General features: G+C 36.7%; 1 protein-coding gene and 1 long non-coding RNA gene across 8 annotated transcripts in view; one reads left to right on the forward strand and one right to left on the reverse strand.

Annotated features, from left to right (window-relative positions):
* The window catches only part of LOC148648890 (uncharacterized), a 314,784-nt gene extending 305,257 nt beyond the window's left edge, over positions 1-9,527 (forward strand). Inside the window, exon 2 of the long non-coding RNA XR_015926562.1 lies at positions 9,307-9,527. This is a non-coding gene — a long non-coding RNA (uncharacterized LOC148648890). The remainder of the gene's footprint in view (positions 1-9,306) is intronic.
* The window catches only part of LOC148648895 (disco-interacting protein 2 homolog A), a 306,696-nt gene that overhangs the window by 136,713 nt on the left and 143,703 nt on the right, over positions 1-26,280 (reverse strand). For all 7 annotated transcript variants that reach the window (XR_015926561.1, XM_088607241.1, XM_088607240.1 and 4 more), the window contains 3 exons: positions 10,780-10,911; positions 7,326-7,445; positions 289-486 (listed from right to left, as the gene is read on the reverse strand). Coding sequence is in view for 6 of the 7 variants with exons in the window: in XM_088607241.1 (XP_088463367.1) it covers positions 289-486; positions 7,326-7,445; positions 10,780-10,911 (450 nt within the window). In the remaining variant the exon portion in view is untranslated. The remainder of the gene's footprint in view (positions 1-288; positions 487-7,325; positions 7,446-10,779; positions 10,912-26,280) is intronic.

Consider the following 26,280-nt stretch of genomic DNA (forward strand, 5'->3'; position numbering starts at 1 on the left):
TGATGGTGGCAAACTATCTGTAATTCAGTATCATTAATGTGCTTATTAAGAAATCATTGAGGAAAGAGAGCAGAGTCTGACGTATGTGAATGATTTATCTGTTTAAGAGGAGAGTTTAAAATGGGATTGATATTTTGATAACCTTATAACTAATAACCTTCCCCCTCTTAATTAAAAATGTGGAAAAAATATGACAATGGTTCAAATAAATACTTTTTATCATTCACAAGGTCACATAAGCAAATCCCTACTATCATGGAATGTTGACAGGTAATATAACTAGCATACCATAAGTGAGTGTGTAGACAGGCTTGCCAGAGTTGTCCAGAGCGGTCAGGCATGGGCTCTTGGGATGAGTGGTTCCCCAGCACTGCAGGGCAGCCAGAAGGGAGGGAGGCCAGTTAGTAATGACACCCAGGGCCTCCCCCTCCAATGGGGACATCTGGGGCCCCTCTGCCTTTGGCTGGTTGGGGTCTGGCTGTTGCACTGAGGAAAGCAACAAAACAAATATGAAGTACCCAGTCTCCTCAAAAAAACAACCACAATTACTTTTGTTTCCAAGGGACCTTTTACCATAATTTTCATCTTAATTTTTAGTTTTGTCAAGTGATGCAAAAAGTGTTGCTAGAGAATTTTAAGGAAACTGACAGTACTGACAGTTTTTTTGTCTAAAAAAAGACTTAAAGTGAAAATGATATATTTTTATAATTAAATGTATTTTTTTTACAGTAAGAGACAAAAGAACCCTTTTATATTTACTTCCATACACATATTTAGTTTAACCTAATACATTACATTATAAGCTAAACATAAATCATTACAGATATGGACTTTACAGCACAAATAAGCAGCCTTACATTTTGTGGATGATGTCACATGATGTTAATTTCGACATAATTAATTTCAATGACTCAATCTGATTGGTTTATATTATCGATTTTCTACTACTTTACATCATAATCATTGCTCATATATAGTTAACGTGGAATTGTTGTGATTAAGTTATTAAAGGTTTTGATCAATATAAAGTAAAGATTGTTAAATAAAAAGTAGTTTATTCCCACCCAAAATAAACAGGTAACCAAAACTGCTATAACCAGTAGGAAATACTAGATGAATCTATGTAAATTCTTAATGCTATTGAAGATATCTGAGACATAAAATACATAAAAAGTTTACAAATAGGCCAATCAGCACACTCATCCTGTTTAGTTGCTTCTAGTTCAGTGGTTCTCAAACTGTGTTCCGTGGAACCCTTAGGGTTCTGCGGGATGTCCGCAGGGTTTCTGTGTGCTCTCAAGAAAGGCTACAGGACTACAAGAAAAATAAAAATTTGCTATCAATAAAAAATGTGAGTTATGCTGGCTTTTCATGGCTCCAAGAAGTCAGAAAAATTAGGCATATCTTCTGAACATCATCTTCAAATTCACTCTCTAAATAAATTTCTGTACTTTCGCTGCTAGAGCCAGAGGGTTCCTCAAAGGTGTTGGATGGAATTTTCTCTTCAATCTGCTCTTCTATCTTGTTTGGGCATAAAAATGTTTGCCATTTCGCCATCCTGCAAGTCTCAAATACTCTCGCAATGAGAGAATAGGTTGTTACTAAGTATAAAGATTGCTTAGAAATCTCTGTCCCATTGTCCTCAATATTTTACATGAATCCATGAGCACTGGCGTTGTACCAATGGTCCTCAAAACTGCTGCCATTACCCCCGTACCAAAAAAGCCTAACATGGCTCTCGACAATCTTAACAATTTTCGCCCCATTTCCAACTCACCCTTTCTTTCTAAAATTCTAGAACGTGCTGTCACACTTCAGTTACATAACCACCTCATGACAAACAACCTTTTTGAACCCCTCCAATCTGGCTTCTGTCAACTTCACAGCACAGTTCTCTCTCTGGTTCTCTTTCTATACTCATCCTTCTTGATCTCAGTGCTGCTTTTGACACTGTTGACCATAACATCTTACTTTCTCGTCTTGAGACTGTTTGGAGTCTCTGACACTGCCCTCAAATGGTTCAAATCTTACCTCACTGATGGCTGTCACTTTGTCTCTCTTAATGGGTACAGGTCTGAAACTGGTCTTGTTAAGTCTGGTGTTCCTTAGGGCTCAATACTGGGCCCCTTGCTCTTCAGCATTTACATTTTCCCACTTGGTCAGCTTTTAAGATCACATGGCCTCAGTTTTCATTTTTACGCTGAAGATCCTCAAATGTACATCCATACCAAACCTGACACTGATGTGGCTGTCTCTATTCTATCTAATTGCATCTCTGACAGAAAAATTTGGATGACTCAAAACTTCTTTCATCTTAAGTGCGACAAGACTGAAGTCATGCTTATTGGTACCCCCCATCAACTTCGTGAAGCCAGACATTCGACCCACATGTGCAGCATATTGTCAAAACATCTTTTTTTCATCTTAGAAATATCGCAAGACTACTCCCTATGCTATCATTAACTGTGGCTGAAAAGCTGATCAACACATTTGTATTCTTTCGAATTGACTACTGTAATGCTCTACTTGCTGGGGTATCTAAATCTACTCTGAACAAACTGCAGTATGTCCAAAATTCAGTAGCCAAAATCCTGACCAGGTCTAATGCAAGTGTTCACATTACTCCTGTCCTGGAGTCCTTGCACTGGCTTCCGGTCAAATTCCGTGTAGACTTTAAAATCCTCATGCTCACCTTTAAGGCTCTGCATGGCTTGGCACCTCAATACCTGTCTGAACTATTATCGCCCTACTCCCCACCTCACAACCTCCACTCTTCAAATTCTGCACTCCTTACTGTCCCCCAAGCCGGTCTACATTGTGTGGGTGACAGGGCCTTCTCCTGTTATGCCCCCAAGCTCTGGAACTCTGCCTAAGGATATCAGAGAGTCACCTTCTCTAAACTCCTTCAAATACAGACTCAAAACCCTCTTCTTCAGAAAAGGCTTTACTTAACTGGTTCCATTCTTCACCCCTCTGCTCTTCTTAGTACCACCATCCATGGTCTCCTCTATATATTGTAATTGTGTCTTATCTTGTGTATTCTTCTTATTTATTGTTGTATTCTTCTTATTTATTATTGTCATCCTGTAAAGCGCTTTGAGAAGCCACCTTTAAAGGCGCTATATAAAATAAAGTTTATTATTATTATTATTATTATTATTATTATTGCAACCATGAGAGAAGAAAAAGAAAAATGTGAAAAACCTCAGAGACTTCGCGTTACACAACTATGAGAATTTCATTGACCTGATTTCAGACTCTTCCTTACAAACAGCTTTTAATGAAATGCAGTTGGCAGAGTTTTGGTGCAGCACCAAAAATGAATATCCAGTATTATCAGAGAAAGCTCTTTCAGTTTTTCTCCCGTTTGTGGCCACCTATATGTTTGAAACCAGATTTTTGTCATATGTGTCCACAAAAATGAAGTATCGCAACAGATACAGTCGAACATGAGAATGCAACTCATATAACTCCAAATATTAAAAAATTGTAGAAGTAAGAGGCAAACTCACCCATCACACTGAGATCGTTCTGTTAAATTATCAATACTCTTTTAAAAAAACTTCATGTATTGTTGTAATTATAATAATTATATAATTGCTTACACAATAATAATATAATTGTAACAATAATAATTGTAACAATAATAATTATAATAATTGCTTACACTTATATATAGCGCTTTTTCTGGACACTCCACTCAAAGCGCTTTACAGGTAATGGGGACTCTCCTCCACCACCACCAATGTGCAGCATCCACCTGGATGATGCGACGGCAGCCATAGTGCGCCAGAACACTCACCACACATCAGCTATTAGTGGGGAGGAGAGCAGAGTAATGTAGCCAATTCATAGAGGGGGATTATTAGGAGGCCATGATTAGTAAGGGCCAATTGGAAATTTGCACCGGGGTTACATCCCTACTCTTTTCAAGAAGCGCCCTGGGATTTTTAATGACCACAGAGAGTCAGGACCTCGGTTTTACGTCTCATCCGAAGGACGGCGCCTGTTTACAGTATAGTGTCCCCGTCACTATACTGGGGCATTAGGACCCACATGGACTGCAGGGTGAGCGCCCCCCGCTGGCCCCACTAACACCTCTTCCAGCAGCAACCTTAGTTTTTCCCAGGAGGTCTCCCATCCAGGTACTGACCAGGCTCACACCTGCTTAGCTTCAGTGGGTTGCCAGTTGTGAGTTGCAGGGTGATATGGCTGCTGGCTGTTATGGCTGTTTTACTCAGTCATTTTGCTACCAACTTCTCCTATTTGCACCCAGTTAGAAATTGTTCTATAAATCTATTAGCTTTTTTTTCCTTTGTTAACAATGTAAAAAATTAAACGTTTTCAAACCAGATGGAAACCCTTCTGGTTTTCTTCTAACTTTGTCGAACTGAGGGTTAGAACTTTTATTCTCAACAAGTATTACAGTGATTAAGCTGTATTGAACTGTAGGGGTGCTAATCGTAGACAAGTTATGATGTGATTAATCCATCCATTTTCACTTCTACTTTTCCTGATGAGGGTAGTTAACAAGGGTAGCAAGGCAGGGTACACCCTGGACAGGGCGCCAGTCCATGTCCACTATACTCCACTATACTGGGGCATTAGGAATCACACAGACTGCAGGGCTGGTCCCACTAACGCCACTTCCAGCAGCAACCACAGGTTTTGCCAGGAGGTCTCTGAACCAGGTCTCTGAACCAGGTACTGACCTGTGATATGGCTGCTAGCCTCATGTGATTAATAAATGACTGAAATAAACTCAATGGGCTCATATAATGCATACAATTAAAACAAAAGCAATCAATAGTTTCTTCTTTAATAATTGGCTAAACTGTCTCTGAATAGCAGTCCTAGAATGCTTTTTGCAGAATGCTGCCATAGCTAATCCTCAAAAGTAAGAAAAAAGGTTGCTGGGGTCCGCAACATTAGCTTTGACAGAGAAGGGTTCCATCATAGAAAAAAGTTTGAGAACCATTGTTCTAGTTGATCTGAACTGATCCAACAGTCTCATCTAGCAGTCAGGCACACTTGTGTACATTATATTTTATACAAGTCACGTCATTTGCCAAACCAATTTACAGTGTCTCAGGAAGCAGGAGCCTACCCGGCAAGCAACAAGCGCAAGACAGGGTACACCCTGAACAGGGCGCCAGTCCATCGCAGGGCAAGTGCAAGCCAATCATACATGGGGACAATCTGTAGGCCACGGTAAAGGCCGAGGGGGGAAATTTGGCCTGGACACCGGGATAACTCCCCACTCTTATCGAGAAATGCCTGGGGATCTTAAATGACCACTGAGAGTCAGGACCTTGGTTTAACATCTCATCCAAAAGACGGCGCACTATTCCAGGGCATTAGGACCCACACAGACTGCAGGGTGGGCGCCCCCCGCTGGTCCCACTAACACCACTTCTAGCCACAACCATAGCTTCCCAGGAGGTCTCCTATCCAGGTACTAACCAGGTTCAACCCTGCTTAGCTTCAGTGGGTAGCCAGTTGAGAGTTGCAGGGGATATAGCTGCTGGCTATAGTATACCTATTCTATACAATTCCCCCAGTGACTGAAATATTAGGAACATCCACCAAATAAGGCTTTGGTCCTCTATGAGCAGCAATAAAAGTTGAAACAGGATGTCAGTCCTTACAAAATGTTTTTAAATAAACATTTTAAAAGGGCAAGATACCCAAATGATTAAAGACACTAACTTAGTTAAGGGGATATTTTTTCATAATGTATTAACCTGAAAACTAGAACTACACTATCTATGGACAGTGAGTCTTTTTTTTTACCATATTCTAAGGTTTATTCTGAACAAGAAAGACTTTCTCTAAAACTCCCCACAAATAAAAATTGTGACAGCTATCTTGTTAAACACTAACTGCAGTTAATAAATGCAGGTAACTTCTATACAGTGCAGAAAAACTGCAACGTTGCTTAACTGATGAAGTAAACATTACAAAGAGAAGAAAGAAAACAACGTTTCGGCCGTGGAGCCTTTTTCACACCTGAAGAAGGCGCCACGGCCGAAACGTTGTGTTTTCCTTCTTCTCTTTTCAGCATGGAATAAACCTATTACTTGTTCCTTTGCAGACTACGTATGTTGAGGCAGCTACCCACCTGAACTAGTACAAAACATTGCTATAATAATTTCTTTGAGAGGAAATGCATCAGACTATTAATGTATATAAGCATCACTGCTGGTTGTCTGTACAATGTTCAACACTTTAACCTTGGTTTAGTTTAGTTTTTTTCATCCACTGATTTTCAATACCTTTTTGTCTTGCCCCAAAACAGTTTCTTACACACAAAAAGTCTGGTATTTACTGATTAAAGAAAAAAAAGCTGCATTGAGAGATTGAGACAGTTTTGTTAACCACATCTGTTAAGAATACTGACATTCAGTACATACAACTCTGTGACTCTGTGTCACTCCTTCAGTTCTACCAAGAATTCACCATGGTGCAGGCTTATTAAAACACTAAATGCTACATTACTTGCTTTGACTAGTTAATGTCTCATTATAGTTTAGGGAACAGCCTGCTCTAAAACAACTACCAACCCAAAATTACATCTTTTCAGACCCAGTGACATCATAAGAGCAAACTGCTCTCTGAAAAACAATTTCATACTCCATAAAATAAAATAAAAAAACATCACATGATAGAATCTTCACTATGAACCATTTTTAGTTTGAGAAATACAGTATATAATACATCTATCTCAAAATTAGTTAAATTTCTTCAAATAAAGTCTGCTTGGTCACTGTGTATTGTACTGCCAGATGGTTATGAATAATTTCAAGATAAGGCAGTGGTTGAAAAAATAAGGGAAAATCATGGATAATATTGCAGTTAACAGCTGAGTTCATACCATTAATGTCACCTCTTTTCAGACCTTAATTGTGTTTTGCATGTTCAGAGCCTCTTTCAGGGGGTAATGACAATATAGTATATTTTTCATTGCCATTGACAGATTGGCTGTCTTTTACATTTGTAACAATATTTTGCATGTAATAAAAATATCTACTTTAGGATTTTTTAAATTGAAAATAAAAACGAAACCAAAACATACTGTACATTCCAAGTTAAGTCAAGATGTTATGAAGGAAGACCAAAACTTGTACTTCACAAATCCTGCCCAAACACAGGGTATTCATACAGAAATCAGCCACACTGGGATGACAGCACAGGGCTTCTTAATAAAAGTCCAGTTTGAACAAAGATATGAGCCAAAAGCTGTATCTCCATGTCTTCTGATGTTGCAAACTGAATTTCGTTATGGGCTTGTGTGAAAACAGGCCTATTCAAGCAGGGATGCCTACCCTCAAGCAGCTCCTCAAAATCATCAACGAAGAACTCGCACAGAGGTGGGCGCTTGGGTCTCTTCAGTGTGTTGAGCAGCTGTTGGATCTTTGACGATACCCGGCTGTTGACAGGGACACCTGGTGATGGTGTAAGGTGAGAGAGACAGAAAGTGGTCAGTGAGCTGGGTTATGTGGGAGACAGAGAAATAAGGCTAGGCAGAAGGCAGAAGTGACCTCTGCAGGGTCACTAGGAAGCAGTGGTGGATAGTTAGGATTTGTAAACCTGTCAAGAGATTCAAAGCTTTGAAATTGTAAGAAAGTAATCTGGAATTAAAGCAATGGCCTAAGTCTACTATTAAACTTGTGTATTTGTAAATCTGTCTTTTAATAAAAGGAGACTCAAACTGATTATTGGTAGACTTCAAAGGGTTAAAGCATCCATCTACTTTTATTATGCCATTAGCAGTACCTACTGTAGTAGTAGTCCAGTACCTTAAAAGATCTCCATTTTAGAATTACTGTGGTAAACCTATGCTTTAATATATAAATATATTAATATATTTGTCTTTCCACAACAAACTAAGAAAAGAATATAAATTAAGAATAAAATCACCTGACAGAAAAAGTGTGCAGTATTGACTCTCTTTGTCCTTGGAAAGCTCCAATAATATGGGATGGTTTACCTTACTTTTTCTTTTCGTCATACAGTGCTATGAAACAGTCTGTGAACTCCAAAACTAAATATGGAAACTTCACAATTTTATGATAACCTTCATGAATCAAAACAATACTATTATGTAAACATTCAAAATATTATGTGCATATTCAATAGGGTTTATAGTAACCAATTCAAAGTCTCTTGAATCAAAATGGTGCATGAATTAAACAATGAGGTACAGGGGATGTAAAAAGTAAGTGAGATTAATTATGTAGCATTATGTAATTATGTAGCACCCAGCTGCCACCATGAATTTTCTTTTAACAAATAAACATTTCTTTAAAAAACTAAAATAGCATATATTATGGACACTATATTGACATTTTTGACACTTCTAAATATCCCATTCGAAGCTAAGTGATTTATTAATAACAACGAATAATTTCAAACTGCTACTGTACTGCCACTACGGTATAGCCTGTGGGAAATACATTTATTTGTCCTGCATCAAAGTTTAACTCCTTCAGAGTGCCCTACATTACAAACTCCGAGTTAAAAGGAACGTCACAATATCTCCAAAATAATCACAAGTGCATGAGTTGATGGATTCAATAATAATGGAGAAATCATAACAATAACCATGCAATCCAACTGAAAGGACACTTAAATCAACATGAAAAGATATAAAAATCAGTTAAAAACACTTATGCACAAAAAACAGGTGGTTTTTCTTCCGCGCGATCAGATTAGTCTTTGTGTAAGCTGTCAATTCTTTTTACTTCTTAATTAAACATTTGAAACACTTAAATTTTGTAAATGCAACAAGCATTCCGTACAGAAACAAAATAATGTTTTCTACAGGTGTTTAGCAGATTAGCAGGTTGCTGACAAAATAGTGCACCGTTCACTAACCGTCCACTACTGCCCAGTGATATAACTTTAATATAAACAAGATCTAGCACCTGGTGCATTTTTTTTTTAACTTATTTTTATTTGAATCCCAGCTGTGAGTTCATAAAGCCAGAATTATGTACTATTCCTACGTCTGTGAAATACCTGATCATTTACTGTAAATCTTTCAATGTTTCGTTTGTGTATAATCCAATCACAGTGGGGGCAGGGTGTGTGGGGAAAAGTTTAGGCTGCAATTGAATTGGGGATCTGTATTCTTCAGACTTGAAACATTGTTTTCTCTCAAGCGTGTTCTTCCCTCTTCAGCTGATCTTTTGCTGCCTATATATTCTTACAGAGCTCCCTACATGAATTCTCATTCTTGACTGAGAAAGGTTTAGAGAACTTTACAACCATTTTTATTTTCAACAAATTGTAAATATAGTTCAGGTGGGTAGCTGCGTCAGCATGCGTAGGCTGCAAAGGAACAAGTAATAGGTTTATTCCATGCTGAAAAAAAGAAGAAAGAGAACACAACGTTTCGGCCGTGGAGCCTTCTTCAGGTGTGAGAGAGACGTGTCTCTCTCACACCTGAAGAAGGCTCCACGGCCGAAACGTTGTGTTCTCTTTCTTCTTTTTTTCAGCATGGAATAAACCTATTACTTGTTAAATTGTAAATATGATGTTTACATTGGCATTTTTATACATTTTTCACTTAAGCGTATGAAGTGTTAACTATCCAGCCACTGCAAGCCACTGCAGCAGCCACAATTAAATAAAAAATAAACTTTTTTTTCTCCTGATGGTACCTGTAACAAATTGTCACATTTCACATCCTTGTGAAACAATCATGACGTTCTCATCAGATCAAAGGTTTGATGTTTTTTTTTATTTTGAAACCGTGATCTTGACATGCAGGTTTGAAGTAGTCAACAGCTTCAGATTTAAAAGGTTATTAATCATAACTTCCATGTCACATTAACATTGGAATGTTCTTTTTTTACGATTATAACAGACTTCAGAATGCTTCGACTGATTCAAAAACTGGAATGCATTGGAATGTTCTTACAAGTGTAAAAAGAGGTGATACACAACGTGTCTCCTCTATAAACTCTTCAGTTTACAGAAAAATTCTGCCAAAGCCACACAACATTGTCCAATAATACTCTTCTTGTGTCTAATTTCTAGTTTAGCAGGATTTGCGCGATAAGCACATTGTTTAATGGGGATCACATTACCCACGTCTATATCACTGTACAACACAGGTTTGAGTCGGAGTGTCTGTTAATAAACCAGAGCGCCTTCTAATACATATAACTACTGCATGATTTCTTTATCAGTTCCAGATAAATGAGGGGAATTAAATCAGGCTTATTCTTTTGACCTGTGTGCAAATTCCTAGTTCCATGAACTGGCAGTCACTCTTCATTGTGGCAGAACTTCCCATGACAGTCTGTCCATGGGCTGATCGAGTCTGTGTATCACTACCGGGATTGTATTAAATGCTTAAAAAGGTCTACAAAATACCAATGTCATCATGTTTTTATTGTGACAGTGTGTCATGTTTCATACTGAAAATTTAACACGTTGATCTGCTTTTGTTCACATTGTCTACCATACTTGAAAAATTAAGACCCCAGTAACGTATTTCTTTTGCACACTGGTGTATATTCTGACTTGCACTGTATCCTCTGTTTTAAACACAAAGAGCGAAATTAATACAAATTAATGGATAAATCAACAGTTAATAATTATGCCCAAAGTTTCACTTTTATCTTTCTGAAACCCGCTACTTCCTCTACATGTTAAAAGAACTTGTTTTTGCTCATAAACTATTAAATAGCATGGAGATTAAAAAAATCAAAGTAGAGCTTTGCTTTGAGCATTTTTTCAGCATGGGGAGGTGAATGGATAGAAGCTTACCATCCGCAGTCTCCAGAACACTACTGTTGTTGTAGCCTCGGGGCATGCCGCGGACTGAAGCCATTTGTGGTCGCTCCACATAGACAGATCGCTCCAACAGGCCTGTCACATCAGGGGGTGCCGAGTGGTTATCTACAGGTGAAAAAAAACAGTGACCTCTTGAGGCGCTACCCCATTCAATAATTAACAAAAACGTAGTTAACTAAGTAACTAAGTTTTTCAATTAAGGCAATGTGCTTTTGTTAGGTAAGAAAAGGAAAGGATGTTTTAGATGGAACGTGAAAGGCATACATTCACTCTGATAATAAATCACTTTAACTCTACATTTAGAAGATATGCATATACATTTTTATACAAGGTTCTGTATACACTCTTACCAAATTAACACCAATGGCAAAATACTACAATTTCCATTTTTGCTCTTTGTTTTCAGTTTATTTTTGTCATAGCACAAGCCAATTCTGTTTTCCAGATAAAAAAACATTTAAACTGTGTGAACTGTGGGAAAAAAGGACAAACTGCTTTTCAGTTATAATTTTCTTACCAATCTCTCAAGCAGAGCTCATAGATGACACAGATCACAAATGCCACAGTCCATTTAATGCACATTTTAGGACTGTGCAGTTTCACAGTTAAGCACAAAACATATTAATTTTGGTTTTTGGTTGATTTTCACAAGCGTCTAAATGAGACATCCAGATAAAATATGTATTCAGCACAATGGAGATACTTGGAGTGCACAATAATCACATGTACCATGTTTGAATTATTGTTAATCCTAAATCATTATGAAATTAATACTGAATAATTTACATTATATCAGAATGTAGTGTTGGGGAAAGTTAATTTAAAGTCCATTACAGTTACAAGTTAATTGTATAAGAGATTACTACTTTAAGAAGTTAGAGGAAATCCATTTTAAGAGGTATTGGATTACTTTATAGAGTTACTCTACACACTACATACTTCGTTGTTACTGATGATTACAGATGCAGCCACTCAGGTCATGTGTCTGTAACACAGTGCGGTATGTTATGTGATTCACTAGCCAAAGATGATCAATAGGTGGCACTTGTGGGCGTTAGATGTTGGTGAAATGGTTAACTCATTTAATCTATTTCCCTACTGTTTATCATCTTTAAATCCACTTAATAAAGAAATATTAATATAGAGTTTTGTAGCTAAAGGGGCATTGTGGTAGCAGACAATAAAAATAACAAAAAGATAACATCTCTAAACCTCATTAATTTAGGAATATTAATATATTATAAATACTATATATGGCTGATAGTGGTAGGTAAAAAATATACAACAGTATTCCACCTTCTTCATACACATTTTCTGCATCTAAGTCTTTAACTTGGTCACTTACTGAGGTAGCAGCCATATCACCCTGCAGCTCTCAACTTGCTACCCACTGAAGCTCAACAGGATTGAGCCTGGTCAGTGCCTGGATGGGAGACCTCATGGGAAGCTATGGTTGCTGCTGGAAGTGGTGTTAGTGAGACCAGCAGAGGGCACCCACCCTGAGATCTGTGTGAGTCCTAATTCCCCAGTATAGTGGCAGGGTCACTATACTGTAGTAGGCACTATCTTTCGAATGAGACCTTAAACTAAGGTCCTGACTTGTCAGTGGTCATGAAGGATCCCCAGGCATTTCTTGATAAGAGTAGGGAGTTATCCTGTTGTCCGAGCCAAATTTCCCCCCTCGGCCTTTACCATGGCCTCCAAATTGTCCCCATGTATGACTGGCTTGCACTTGTCCTGCGATGGACTGGTGACCTGTTCAGGGTGTACCCTGCTTTGAGCTTGGTGCTTGCCGGGTAGGCTCCAGCTTCCCACGACACCGCATGGTACAGATGCAGCCATTCAAAGTGAGCGGTACAGACACCGCGGTACAGATACCGCAGGTATGATGACACGGGGTACCGCGGTGCGTGATTGGTTGACCGACAGGGGCACTCGTGGTCCGTTGGTCTGTCGTAGAAAGACTTACTGTAAATGTCTTTACTGTGCCCGTTGTAGATATTGAATTTTACCACTGAAGGGAAATCTTAGTAGCTGAGCATAAAAAGAATAGGACCATACTGTAACGCGTGTGAAGGCCATAAACGATATTAATTTTGGAACGTAAACATACAGTATATAGCTGGTCTTGGTACTTTAAAGAAAAAAATACACACCGTGTATTCCATTTCTCCCTAAACATTGTAAGCTTCGAAATCTTTAACTAACGTGATACCGGAGTCAACAAGCATACTTTTAGAATTTGATTAAAAGGGAATATAATATGGAATCGCGTATCTAAAGAATTTAATAACGGTATGATTATATCCGTGTACTGCGGCAGGGCTGTGTAGGGCTGTTTCGCCTGCCTGATCATGCGAGCTGTCTTGTAGCCTACTGGTCTAGGTGCGTGACTACCAACTGGCAGGTTGTGTGTTCGAATTCAGCTGGTGCTGGACTTTTCATTTTTATTTATTTATTTTTTAATCGCGTAACATAAACATATTAACGTATGCAAACTGTACTGTATACAATATGTATATGTATATTTAATGTCTTAACTGTGCCCGTTTAATTGAATTAAAAAAAAATTTAACACGAACATTAAGCTGTTTACATCTTCCGCCTGAGAACAGTCAACCGTTGCTACCCAACGCAGAATGGTGATTGGCTGACACTATCTGACACCCCTCTGATTGGAGAAAAAAGACGTGCTGGTTTGCTATACACACTGTACCAGGAAGAGGATTTCTTTCTATTCAAAACGTGTATTTTAAAAGTTTAAGAAGTAAAAACCTTACAGCGTACACAGATTTATAAACTGATCAGGATCGTTATCTTTGTCTTATGCATAATAATGTTCACCGCTCTGTCCAGCAAATTAATAATAAACTTTATTTTATATAGCGTTTTAAACGAATAAGTAATTAGATTGCTCATAAACCTAATCACTTGCTTTTTCTTTTTATTTAGGCTCAGATTTCAACTATAGATCGTATTATTAATAACCATAATAACAACCAACCAACAAAAACAACCATATAAACATAATGGTGGTGCTGGACCTTCCAGTTTTATTTATTTTTTAATCGCGTAACATAAACATATTACCGTATGCAAACTGTACTGTATACAATATGTATATGTATATTTAATGTCTTAACTGTGCCCGTTTAAGTATTGAATATTCATATCTAATTTTACCACTGAAGGGAAATCTTAACATAAACATACAGTATATGGCTGGTCTCGGTACTTTAAAGAAAAAAATACACACCGGTATTCCATTTCTCCCTAAACATTGTAAGCTTCGAAGTCTTTAACTAACGTGATACCGGAGTCAACAAGCATACTTTTAGAATTTGATTAAAAGGGAATATAATATGGAATCGCGTATCTCAAGAAATTAATAACGATATAATTATATTCATGTTGCAAAAGAACTGCAACGGACATAAAAACTCCCTTGCATGGTTTCATTACGACCAGAATCGGTCTTGAGATATTTTTTACTTGATTTACAGTATTTGAGAGGTATGTCTTAACACCGATACTACAGTGCTTAAGTACTGCTCACGTATATGTTTCTAGGTTTATATTATGCATTTCATACGGTCAAATTACTTTTGAGCAACTAATAAGAAGCGCGAAACGGTATGCGTTTTACTTTCGTTTTGTGCTGGGACCCGTGGATTGATTAGAGATATCAAGTACATACAAGTCATTTTTTAAATGTTGTAGTTCGTCTTGAAAAAATGTTACGAGTACATCATCTATCAACAATTACACAGGTTCTGTTTCCATATTGCGGATTTTGGTTACGTAATATTATTTTCTAGATTTCACGTTGTGAATATGATGGGATGTCTGATGGGATGTTTCTAAAAATCCATCCTCTGTAAAACGTCTTCTCTAGTTGTCCTGCATATGTATTCGCTAATGAAGCTGTGTGTTCTGAGCCTGGATCTCTACATTTCTGTATTAACCAGCTTAGAGGGCTAAAGACAGCTTGTGTTTAAATTGAGTGTAAGGCAATTTATGCTTCTAAAGTCATGGTCAGCATTTATCTTTGTACTGTGCTGTAAACTTGTTCTGTGCCAAGTCACATTATTTTATAGCGTTTTTAAAGCGTTATCAAATACGGTGTTACTGTAGTTTACTGAGTCCCATGTCACATGGTCTGTGATTGAAACCTGTAAAACCGGTTTAATTCGTCACAGCCAGCACTCTTCAGGTGTGAGGGTCTTCTGCTCAGAATGAAACGCTAAAATGTTTGTGTATATTCTAATGGTAGTGGGGGCAGGGTGTGTGGGAACAGGTTTGGTTGAAATTGCATTGATCTATGTTCTTCACACCTGAAACATTTTCTCTGAAAGCATTTTCTTCGCAGTTTAACCGATCTTGTTACAGCATGTTACAGTTTACTATTATTAACCATATTAATTTTAAGTGCTTAATGTAAAATCTTGTAAAAATATATTCTCATTGTTCAAATATACATTAAGTCTGACTATCATATAATAAGTTAAATACAAAACTAAAGAAAAAATAGGGTTAAATATTATTCAAAATATTTTGCTAACAATGTTAACTGTTTATGAATAATAAAATGTATTAACTAAGGAGTAGGATGGCACAGTTGTTAGTATGTTTTTTGTTTTGTTTCTTTTTCATAAATACAACAGTAGTACCTGATGTCTCAGTGGCTTTCAAAATTAAATTATGCATGCAAACCTGTGAACTAGAAAGATAACTAAGATATCCATCCATTATATTCCATAATATCCATGAAATATATGGCGCTGAAATACAGTATGTGTGACGCATAAAAGACACCAAGGGATTGGGTGAGCTCCCATCACAAAAAAAAAACTGCGAACCTGCACTACAGCGACCATAGTACAGTATGGAGACCAAGGCGTTTTACGGGAAGAGACGGGGTGCTTCTGCCGCCCCAGCTTCCAAAGAGCGAAGGGTAAGCAAATACAGCAGACTTCATCTGAAATACGCGATTACAGCGCATATTACAAGGTATTATTGCCGTTTTGAATTTTAAATTTAATTATAATTATTTCTTCGTAGCCTGTTCTTCAAGAAAACACCGCACGGGCGAAACGATCTAACACCAGGACAGTAAAAAAGAAAGTGGTAAGACGGAAAAAAAGAAAAGTTTATTTTGACTTCTGTTCCGCGACTGATGAATACTACTGTGTGACTTTATTTCTTACATGAATTATGTTATTTTGCCACAGGCCGTGGGTCTCTGCTCTCGGCCACTGGCCAGGGTGCCAACCTGTAGAAGCAGCACCTGTATGGAGACATTTCGGCAGCAGCGGGAGCATTACGATGCATTACTGGGTAGGATTGGGAGGCTAGAGTTCCAGCAGTCAAACAGTTGAGCAGCTGTCTCCCGAAAAGTGCCTCTCCCCGCCGCGCAGGCTGCAATGCCTGGCGGAAGCTCTGCCCCCCGCAGAGCACACACCGCCTCAGGACACTCCATCCCGGCCTCTCAGTTCACCACCGCGCAGGAATCTGTTGATGCTGTCCCCGCCGGCTATCTCCCCCCAGGAAGCACAGCGGAATTCACAGATGCCAGTGGGACGAATAATTCTCCCAGATGTCCAACTGCTACCCATCACCCAGGAGATGGAGGGGGGGTTGTACTTGCAGTGCATCGGCATAGACGGGAAAGCAAGAGCCGACCGCTACGCCGCCCTCGTGTTTCGAAATCTTGTGACTTTTGAAATTTACTGGGGGTGGACCACGTCTGTAAATTTCGATGGGTCCAGAGGCAAAAGTGCCTTGCCTTGCAATCTCCGGGAAACCATTAGTACGATGGTGAATCGGAGATTCTCAACCCTTGCTGCGTACGACTGGAAAAGAATTCGTGATCGGATCAACGAAATACTTCGTAGGAGGAGGCGGTCTTTTCCTCTTGTCTAACAGTCTGTCCACAAACAAAACATTCCTGTTAGACAAGAGGAATTGAAAAAAAAACAATTTTGTCAATGAAAACCGGTGTGTGTGTCTCTCCCTGCTGGATGTCCCTCTCACAAACTGCTGAATGAATAAAATAATTTTATTGAAAACGAGTTTGCGATTGTCTGGTCTTTAAATTCTTGAGATACGCGATTCCATATTATATTCCCTTTTAATCAAATTCTAAAAGTATGCTTGTTGACTCCGGTATCACGTTAGTTAAAGACTTCGAAGCTACAATGTTTAGGGAGAAATGGAATACCGGTGTGTATTTTTTTCTTTAAAGTACCGAGACCAGCCATATACTGTATGTTTATGTTAAGATTTCCCTTCAGTGGTCAAATTAGATATGAATATTCAATACTTAAACGGGCACAGTTAAGACATTAAATATACATATACATATTGTATACAGTACAGTTTGCATACGGTAATATGTTTATGTTACGCAATTAAAAAATAAATAAAACTGGAAGGTCCAGCACCACCATTATGTTTATATGGTTGTTTTTGTTGGTTGGTTGTTATTATGGTTATTAATAATACGATCTATAGTTGAAATCTGAGCCTAAATAAAAAGAAAAAGCAAGTGATTAGGTTTATGAGCAATCTAATTACTTATTCGTTTAAAACGCTATATAAAATAAAGTTTATTATTAATTTGCTGGACAGAGCGGTGAACATTATTATGCATAAGACAAAGATAACGATCCTGATCAGTTAAGAAATCTGTGTACGCTGTTAGGTTTTTACTTCTTAAACTTTTAAAATACATGTTTTGAATAGAAAGAAATCCTCTTCCTGGTACAGTGTGTATAGCAAACCAGCACGTCTTTTTTCTCCAATCAGAGGGGTGTCAGATAGTGTCAGCCAATCACCATTCTGCATTGGGTAGCAACGGTTGACTGTTCTCAGGCGGAAGATGTAAACAGCTTAATGTTCGTGTTAAATAATTTTTTTTAATTCAATTAAACGGGCACAGTTAAGACATTAAATATACATAAACATACCGTATACAGTACAGTTTGCATACGGTAATATGTTTATGTTACGCGATTAAAAAACAAATAAATAAAAATGAAAAGTCCAGCACCAGCTGGATTCGAACACACAACCTGCCAGTTGGTAGTCACGCACCTAGACCAGTAGGCTACAAGACAGCTCGCATGATCAGGCAGGCGAAACAGCCCTACACAGCCCTGCCGCAGTACACGGATATAATCATACCGTTATTAAATTCTTTAGATACGCGATTCCATATTATATTCCCTTTTAATCAAATTCTAAAAGTATGCTTGTTGACTCCGGTATCACGTTAGTTAAAGACTTCGAAGCTTACAATGTTTAGGGAGAAATGGAATACCGGTGTGTATTTTTCCTTGTGATATTTTAAGCTCTAGTTGAATGATAGGTGTCGCATTTTAAATCATTTTCGTAGCTAGAAATTATGAAACGCCCTGTTAAAAGCAAGGAAGTTTTTATGCCCGTTGAAGTAAAACAAAATGCCTGACAAAGTATGGCTTGGACAGATTCCAAGTGCTTGTACAAATGTGCTAAAGAAATTATACTTTGAGTATACAGCTTGTCCAAAGTCATCCATTATTAATACTATTAGTAATATCTTCAGTAAAGGCTTTGATGCATAAATATTTCTGATAAAGGTAGGTTGTGTACTTTTGTCCAACTGAGCAATCTTGCTTTTATAAAATATACCAACATTTTAATGACTGATGATTAACATGCTGTAATACACAGTTCAAAATTAAAGGCTCAAATGCTGTACATGAGAGGTTAAGCTCCCCCTGGCGGTTTTACAAGGCGACGGCGGATAGTTAGTCACGTGACACACGTGAAATGCGTGATACCGCGTGATACCATGACACGCCCACCGGGGTATGCCGCGAAATACCTCACCCATTTTGAATGGCTGCATCTGTATAAAGCAGCTTGGCAAATGACATGACTTACTGAGGTTATTTTGGACAAGTTCTAACATGCTCATTAGAACCATATTAGGTTTACTTGGTCACTTAGGTTATTTTGGAAAGGTTTTCACATACTCATTATAATCATATAAAATTTAATTACATACTTTATAAAAAGCAATGTTTTGACCATACTTTAGAATTTCCTTAGGATCTGAGCACCATCGATTCACGTAAAACAGATGCCTTCACCTTGAAGCTTAAGTGAATGAGCGTACCGGACAGCCGATCGAAGTGGAAAAACCCTGCAGATTCACCACGGAGTTCTATACCTCTGAACTCAGCCAGGTTTCAGTGAATCAGAGCACAGAACAGTTAATGTAGTCCTATCTTGATGGAACAAGCAAATCCAGTTTATCCATCCTGAAAGCGCTGTGACACACCTGAAACACAGGCCTGTCACATTCTTAGCATGATACGAGCATGACGTCATTAGCACTTAGACTAGTCTCAGACTATGGTAGTTTTTCGACTGGAATGTTATGGCGTCAAAAGGGCTAGTTAATAATATTATACCAGTGACTTAAAGAATGTACATATTACTTGTCCTGTCTGATTTTAATAATTTTCAAGTAACACATGCAGTAATAACCCCTATAGTTATTGCAAATTCAGTATTGTCAGGATTCTCAAACCAGATTTATAATAATATTGCTTAGAAACATGGAAAAAAGTTTCTGTGAAAAAATAACTTTACAAAACACATTAAATAAAAGTACAGAATTATTATTGACAGTGCCAAAATATATTCCCTTTTAGGAAAGATTCCTATGATGTCTTTGTATAAGATTATTCATTATTAACACTTTATTTGATATTTGACCTTTCTGGGGATACATTTTAGATTGTGTTTTAGTCAACTAAAAGTGAGACTAATTACAGATGTAGCCATTCAAAATGCGTGTTAAATCATAGATTATCGCAATACGTGATTGGCTGGCCAAAATGACCAACAGGTGGCACTTGTGGTGAATTAGTGAAATGATTGCTTCATCCAATCTCTTTTAAGCATCAAAGTCTTTCACATGCTTATTTACTGTGGTTAATTTGGGAAAACTTTTTATGTGCACCTTCTGACTCTAATAAGTTTATATACTTCATAAAAAGTTATCATGTTTTAACCTTTTCTATGAATACTTGCGCTCGTTATTGCAGTACAAAACTGTATACAGAATCTGCTTAATAGGGAATATAATATGGAATCGCATATCTAAAGAAATTAGTAATGATATTTAAGGATCTAAATGTAATATATTTATAAAGCCCAAAGTATAATCATATTCCACTTTCTTTGTAAACATCTGCATCAACATCTTTGACTCATTTGCCCATGATTATCTTTGAAACATTTTAACCTGTCTGTTTCAGCACCCTAAATGGTATAGTGATTAGGCACTTGACTATCAAACAGGAGGTCAGTGTTCAAATCCTGGTTAAGGCATGTGATTTTCTTGCAACAAAAAATACTTCTTTATTTTCAAATAAAGTAGTGAAAATTATGCACATTATATTGACATTTTATTTTTATATATCACAATGTGTTCAATAAATACATTGAAAATATGAATGAGCAAATGTGAATACTGTCAACTGTGGGAGTAAAAAACAGTTCAACTGGTTAAATTCAATTCAATTAAAATATAACAATTTTGTAGGGCATGTACTGATACTGATGGGCAACTGATTCTTTTAATTTTAAAGAAAATCAAGAATAAGAAGCAATAGTGTGTCAATACCTAAATTAGACATTACATGACTTTAAAACCCATAAAAAACAGGTTTCCTCTTGATTTTAGAATCTTTGTGTAAGCTCTAAGTTTTCTTTACTTTTTAATGAAATATTTTAAAGACTTTGATTTTGTAAACGCAACACACATATCGTACAGATAAAATCGCATTCATTCTCCACTCTTCAAGTGGTGTGAAGCAATCAGAAGGTCGCTGAGGAAACAGCACATCACCCTCTGAGCTCTGTCAAAGAAGAGGCGGCAGTAAGGAAGCTCAGCAATACCGTTCTGTAGCTTGCACTGGGTGTGTCCATAAATTATCATTTAACATAGCTTTCTCACCAGTTATTTTTATGTCTGAAACCATCGTTAAACAAAGCAGGTGCTTACTGTACTTCCAAATGACATTACACGTGGAAAGAGTATACAATTTAATAAGTTTTAATTTTTTATAAATTTTAGAAATGTTTCATCTATACAAATACCACATACTATTCTCAATTATATTTTTTAAATGTTACGTCACAGTCCAATATTTTATGTACATCTAAATAAGAAGGTCAAGTGTTAGCATAAACTATTAGTAATCAATAATATGTTCAAGTAGGTATCTGCGTCAGCATGCGTAGGCTGCAAAGGAATAAATTAAAAGTTTATTGAACGTTGAAAAGACAAGAAAGGAAACACAAGGTTTCGGCTGTGGAGTCCTCTTCGGGTGTGAGCAGTAATCAATTATATTAAAATTTGCACTGTAGTAAATTGTTGAACTTCTTCCAGATATTGTAAAAACATTAACATTTACAATACTTTGTTCAAATATACATTAAATCTATCAGAAAATAAGTAAAATCCAAACTTATGTAAAAACATTAAGGTAAAATATAATTTAAAATTAAGCCAGGATTAACTTTTTTCTGTCTGCGTCACTTCGCACTCTCTCTCACCTGCTCTGATTTTGACACAATGATTAAAAATGGGGACAAGTCTGGTAGGCAAAGGGAAGGGGGAGGGGGAGGCGTCTTCTCACCTCTATGACTAAAATCAAAGAGGTGGAGCAGTGGTTCTGTGGCTAAGGATCTGCACCTGTAGCTGGAAGGTTGCCAGTTCAAATCCCATGGCCGGCAGAAGAATCCTACTACGTTGGGCACCTGAGCAAGGTCCTTAACCCCAGCTGCTCCAGGGGTGCCATATGGATGATGACCCCAAGCTTCTCTCTCCCTGTCTGTGTGCCTGTGTCTCTCATGGTGAGTAAGCTGGGGTATGCGGAAAGACAAATTCCTAATGCAATAAATTGCATATGGCTAATAATGTGATCTTAAAATGCCACAGACTAAAATGGCTTAAGCGACATACAGAGCCGAAAAATGTCTCCTCTTTAAAGGTACCGTCCTCTTGGAAGACTTTTCACCTCAAACGTCTCCCACCAACTAACACGCAGACACAGACTGAATAACACTACAAAATGTATTTGCAAGAATAGCGATAACGAACATAAAAAAACGTACTTGCAAGATCATAGTAATGCACTGTTACAGTGTATTGAAACTAACACTCTATGGGTTCTACACTGTGAGTAATGCTGCCCACTAAACCCCTTTCCCAAAAACTTCATGGAGGCAACGTCACGTAGCTGATTCACAGCAGGATACAATTTTATTTTGCCTCGTGAAAGCAACAATCCAGATATGTGTCAACATATTTACTAATTAAAGCAAAATTTTAAAAAATGTTTTCAGATGTGTAATATCTGTTGTAATTGTTTATACAATGACAAATATATTTGGGATTCTCTCACAATCAAATACTATGCAAACCATATTCACATTTCTGAATATAATGGTAATGGTAATAACTTAACTTACTTAACTTTGAATGTTTTGTGATATTTAGAAATATCAACAAATTCAATATAGTTTTGATTATATTTATTATCAGTAATAACGACAGTAGTAGCAGTTTAAAATTATTTGTTGTTGTTAATAAATGACTTAGCTTCGAACATGTTGTGATATTTAGAAATATAAAAAATGTCAATAATGTGTACATATTTGCTATTTTAGTTTTTCAAATAAATTTTTATTTGTTAAAAGAAATCTCATGGTAACAGCTGGGTTCGAACACCTGAGCTGAGGCATAGAAGGCACACGCTTAAGCCATCACGCCACAGATGTAATCACATGGAAAGTAGGGAAACTGAAGCAGACATATCCAAAGAAAGTGTACTACTGTAATAATTTGAGCTACAGTATATGAATATAATTAGATCGTTATTAATTTCTCTAGATACGCAATTCCATGTTATATTCCCTATTAATCATTTTCAAAAAGTATGCTTTTGTTTGCTGGGATAACGAGCGTATTCGCAGAAAAGGTTAAAACATTATACGTTTTTACAAAGTATATAAACTTAATATGGTCAGAAGGAGCACGTAAAAAAGTTTCCAAAATAACCACACGTAAGACTTTAAAGCTTAAAATTTTTAGGAAGAAAATGGAATACTGGTGTGTATTTTTTATTTAAACTACCAATACCAGCCATATACAGTTTAAATAATATGTTTATGTTCCTAAATTAATATCGTTTATGACCTTCAGACGTGATATGCTCCTCTTCTTTTTAAGTTCAGCTACTAAAATTCCCCTTTATTATTATTATTATTATTAATATAAATATTATTAATATTATTATTAATTTCTGTATTGTATATAAATTAGAATGTTTTACAACTATAAGAGGCAATACACAACGTGTCTCCTCTATAACTCTTCACTTTACAGAATAATTCCCGCAGAGCCACACAACATCGTCATAACATAGTAAACAACTGTGGCTGTGTCGCTGTGTAACACGTCTGTCTTCACTGTCATGGTACGGTTTCAACATACTGATAAGCTGTTCTCCAGTTACTATCAATTGTGAAAATAACCTTTCTTTAACCTTTGTTTAACTTAAATAATTTGGCGACGAAATCCTTATCACGAAAACATCACTTATAATAATTCATCCAGATACACTCTCACGCCGGAGCCAAGAACAAGCTATAAAGGACTAAAATTTATGTATTTGGCTATGTAAGAAACAATGTGAAAGTTCTTCTCTCATCTGGCTTTGAAATGCCTGAGTGCAGTCCATTGACCAATACCACAAGGACAATAAAAGTTGAAAAAAAAAACGAATGTCAAAATGTTTCCAAAACATCCACTTGTGATATTTTAGCTGCTTAGTTACACAACTTCATATTAATATTACTATCAAGTGGTATTAAATCAGTACAACTTGTATTTTTTTTACAATAACAGCAATTGGTGTTCTTACTACGTATTCTTAGAAAAGGATAAAACGTTATAACTTTTTATGAAGTATAGAATATAAGCTTAATAATGTTAGAATGAGCATGTTAAAACCAGAACCCACTGTAAGTTACTAAGTCAAAGACTTTGATGCATAAAATATTTATGCATAATTAAAATAGTTATGAAGAAAGTGGAAGGTTGTGTACTTTTGTCCAACTGAACATTCTTGCTTTTATCAAATATAGCTAACTTTTAATCAGTTTAATGTTTAACATGCTGTAATACACAGTGTAAAATTTTTAAAGGTCTAAACAGTACACAAAGTAAATTCTGTAATTGGAAAAAGAATGTCCCTCAGCACTGACCGGGATTCAAAACCGGGTGGTTTTAGGCGACAGCCCAAATGCCGCACATGAGACGTTAAGCTTACCCATCTCCACCTGGCGGTTTTACAGGGTAACTTTCGGTAACTTCTGGTATGTGCACTGCGATTTACTGCAGCATCCCTTGTGAATTTTTAATGGCTGGATCTGTATGATCAAAATTTAGTTGACTACACTAAATTAAAAGTGGGTAACTAGAAAGTGACTATGACTGGTTACCAAATTAACACTGCAAGCAGTGCATACTGTACTTCAACAGCAAACTGCACTATTAACAATTTAAACTTATTGATCTTAATACAGTGCAGACTTGTATTAGCTTTTTAAAACCATTATGTATACTACACTTTTATAATTAAATAAAAAATAAAATGTTTTTAATTACTATTTATACACAATAATTTATAATCTGCTATACAGTATGTAATTAAAAGTGACAATTATATTATTGTTAGACAGTAAGATATCCGATTTGGAACTGTGGTAGCAAAGTGGTAAGAACATCTTATCATTGCATTTAATTAAACTGTCACTAGCACACATATACTATAATTGATGCAGGAAATTACTAAAGGGTTAATAAACTTTTAATATTATACCAATGTGTCTGACAAAGTACCTTAGCTGTGTGTGGTTAAGAATTCTCTGAGCCACCTAGCATTTTTACAGAGTAGCAGAGTCCTGCATTAATTGTTCAAAGGAAAATACAAAAGTCATGTCACACACCTGTCATGGATAACACAGTACCTAAAGTGGTATACCACTGACACCTCATTTTAGAAGGCTGTATCTGTACAACAATCTTGGTAGCACATTCATTTTAATGGTATCTCCTCTTGAAAAAGAGAGCAAATTCCAACTACCAATATCATTCATTATTCTGCCAATTAAGGAATGTAATTTAAATCATAGAATTGTATACATAAGGTCTGCTTACAATATGTATGTGTATCCCTAAATATTTAACAGAGGTTAACTGCTGAAAAATTTAAATGTACCTTTTAATTTATCTGTTGGGTTAAAATTATAAGATAGAACTTCTGTTTTTTCTATATTTAACCCAGGTATACAGATACATTTCTCCAGGAGATGTCTCTTAGATTTTAGATAGTTTATGACACTTAGCAGAGAGGATGTTTGCTATGGTCTTTTTTGCTAGTTAGAAGGCAGCTTACCTCTTATGTGGACTTTTTAGGCAATGTTAATGACTAGAATGTTAGGCCTCTGAAAGGCCTTGTTTGTAAATTTTGTACATAAAGTGACTTGCGTGTTGTTATGTTGTGTGTAGTGTAGTCTGTGTTTTGTCATGTAATAAATATTTGTTTAACCAAATGTGCCTGGATTATTACTCCTCTCACAAAGCTGTCCCAGAGAACAAAGAATTCACATGCCTCTAACTATAACAACCACTCAGGTATTTTCTGGAAAAGGCACCTACAAGTTGGGGTTTATGAATATTTTTTTTACTTATTGACTTAAGTCTTACTTATTGATTTTCACTATTTTCTTAACCCCCCCATTTGTATTATTATAGATTATATGTATATTACAGATGCAGCCATTCAAAATGAGCTGGGTGCACTATGGTAAAATGCGGTGGGTGTGTCGCATCACAACACGTCATAACGCGTCCTATCGCATCATACCGTATAATACCGCAGTTATGATAATAGTATCCGGAATCACCGCCAGGTGGAGCTAATAAAGCTTAACCTCTCGTACAGCATTTGAGCTGTCACCAAAAAACACCAGGTTTCAAATCCCGATCACTGCTGAGGGACAATCTTTATCCAATTAAGAATTTAAGTTGTATACTCTAGGACTTTTAATTTTAAACTGTGTATTACAGCATATTAATCATTAAACATTAAAAAGTTGGTATATTTTATAAAAGCAAGTTGGACAAAAGTACACAACCTTCCACCTTCATCATAAATATTTTAATTATGCATAAATATTTTATGTATCAGTCTTTACTTGGTAATTTACATGGGTTCTGGCTTTAACATGCTTATTCTAACATTATTAAGCTTATATTCTGTACTTCATAAAAAGTTATAACATTTTTATCCTTTTCCAAGAATACGTAGTAAGAACACCACTTGCTGTTACTGTAAAAAGATAAAT

The sequence above is a fragment of the Lepisosteus platostomus genome, chromosome 14 (assembly GCF_059453375.1).
Source record: "Lepisosteus platostomus isolate fLepPlt1 chromosome 14, fLepPlt1.hap1, whole genome shotgun sequence".
In the NCBI taxonomy this organism is placed as follows: Eukaryota; Metazoa; Chordata; class Actinopteri; order Semionotiformes; family Lepisosteidae; genus Lepisosteus; species Lepisosteus platostomus.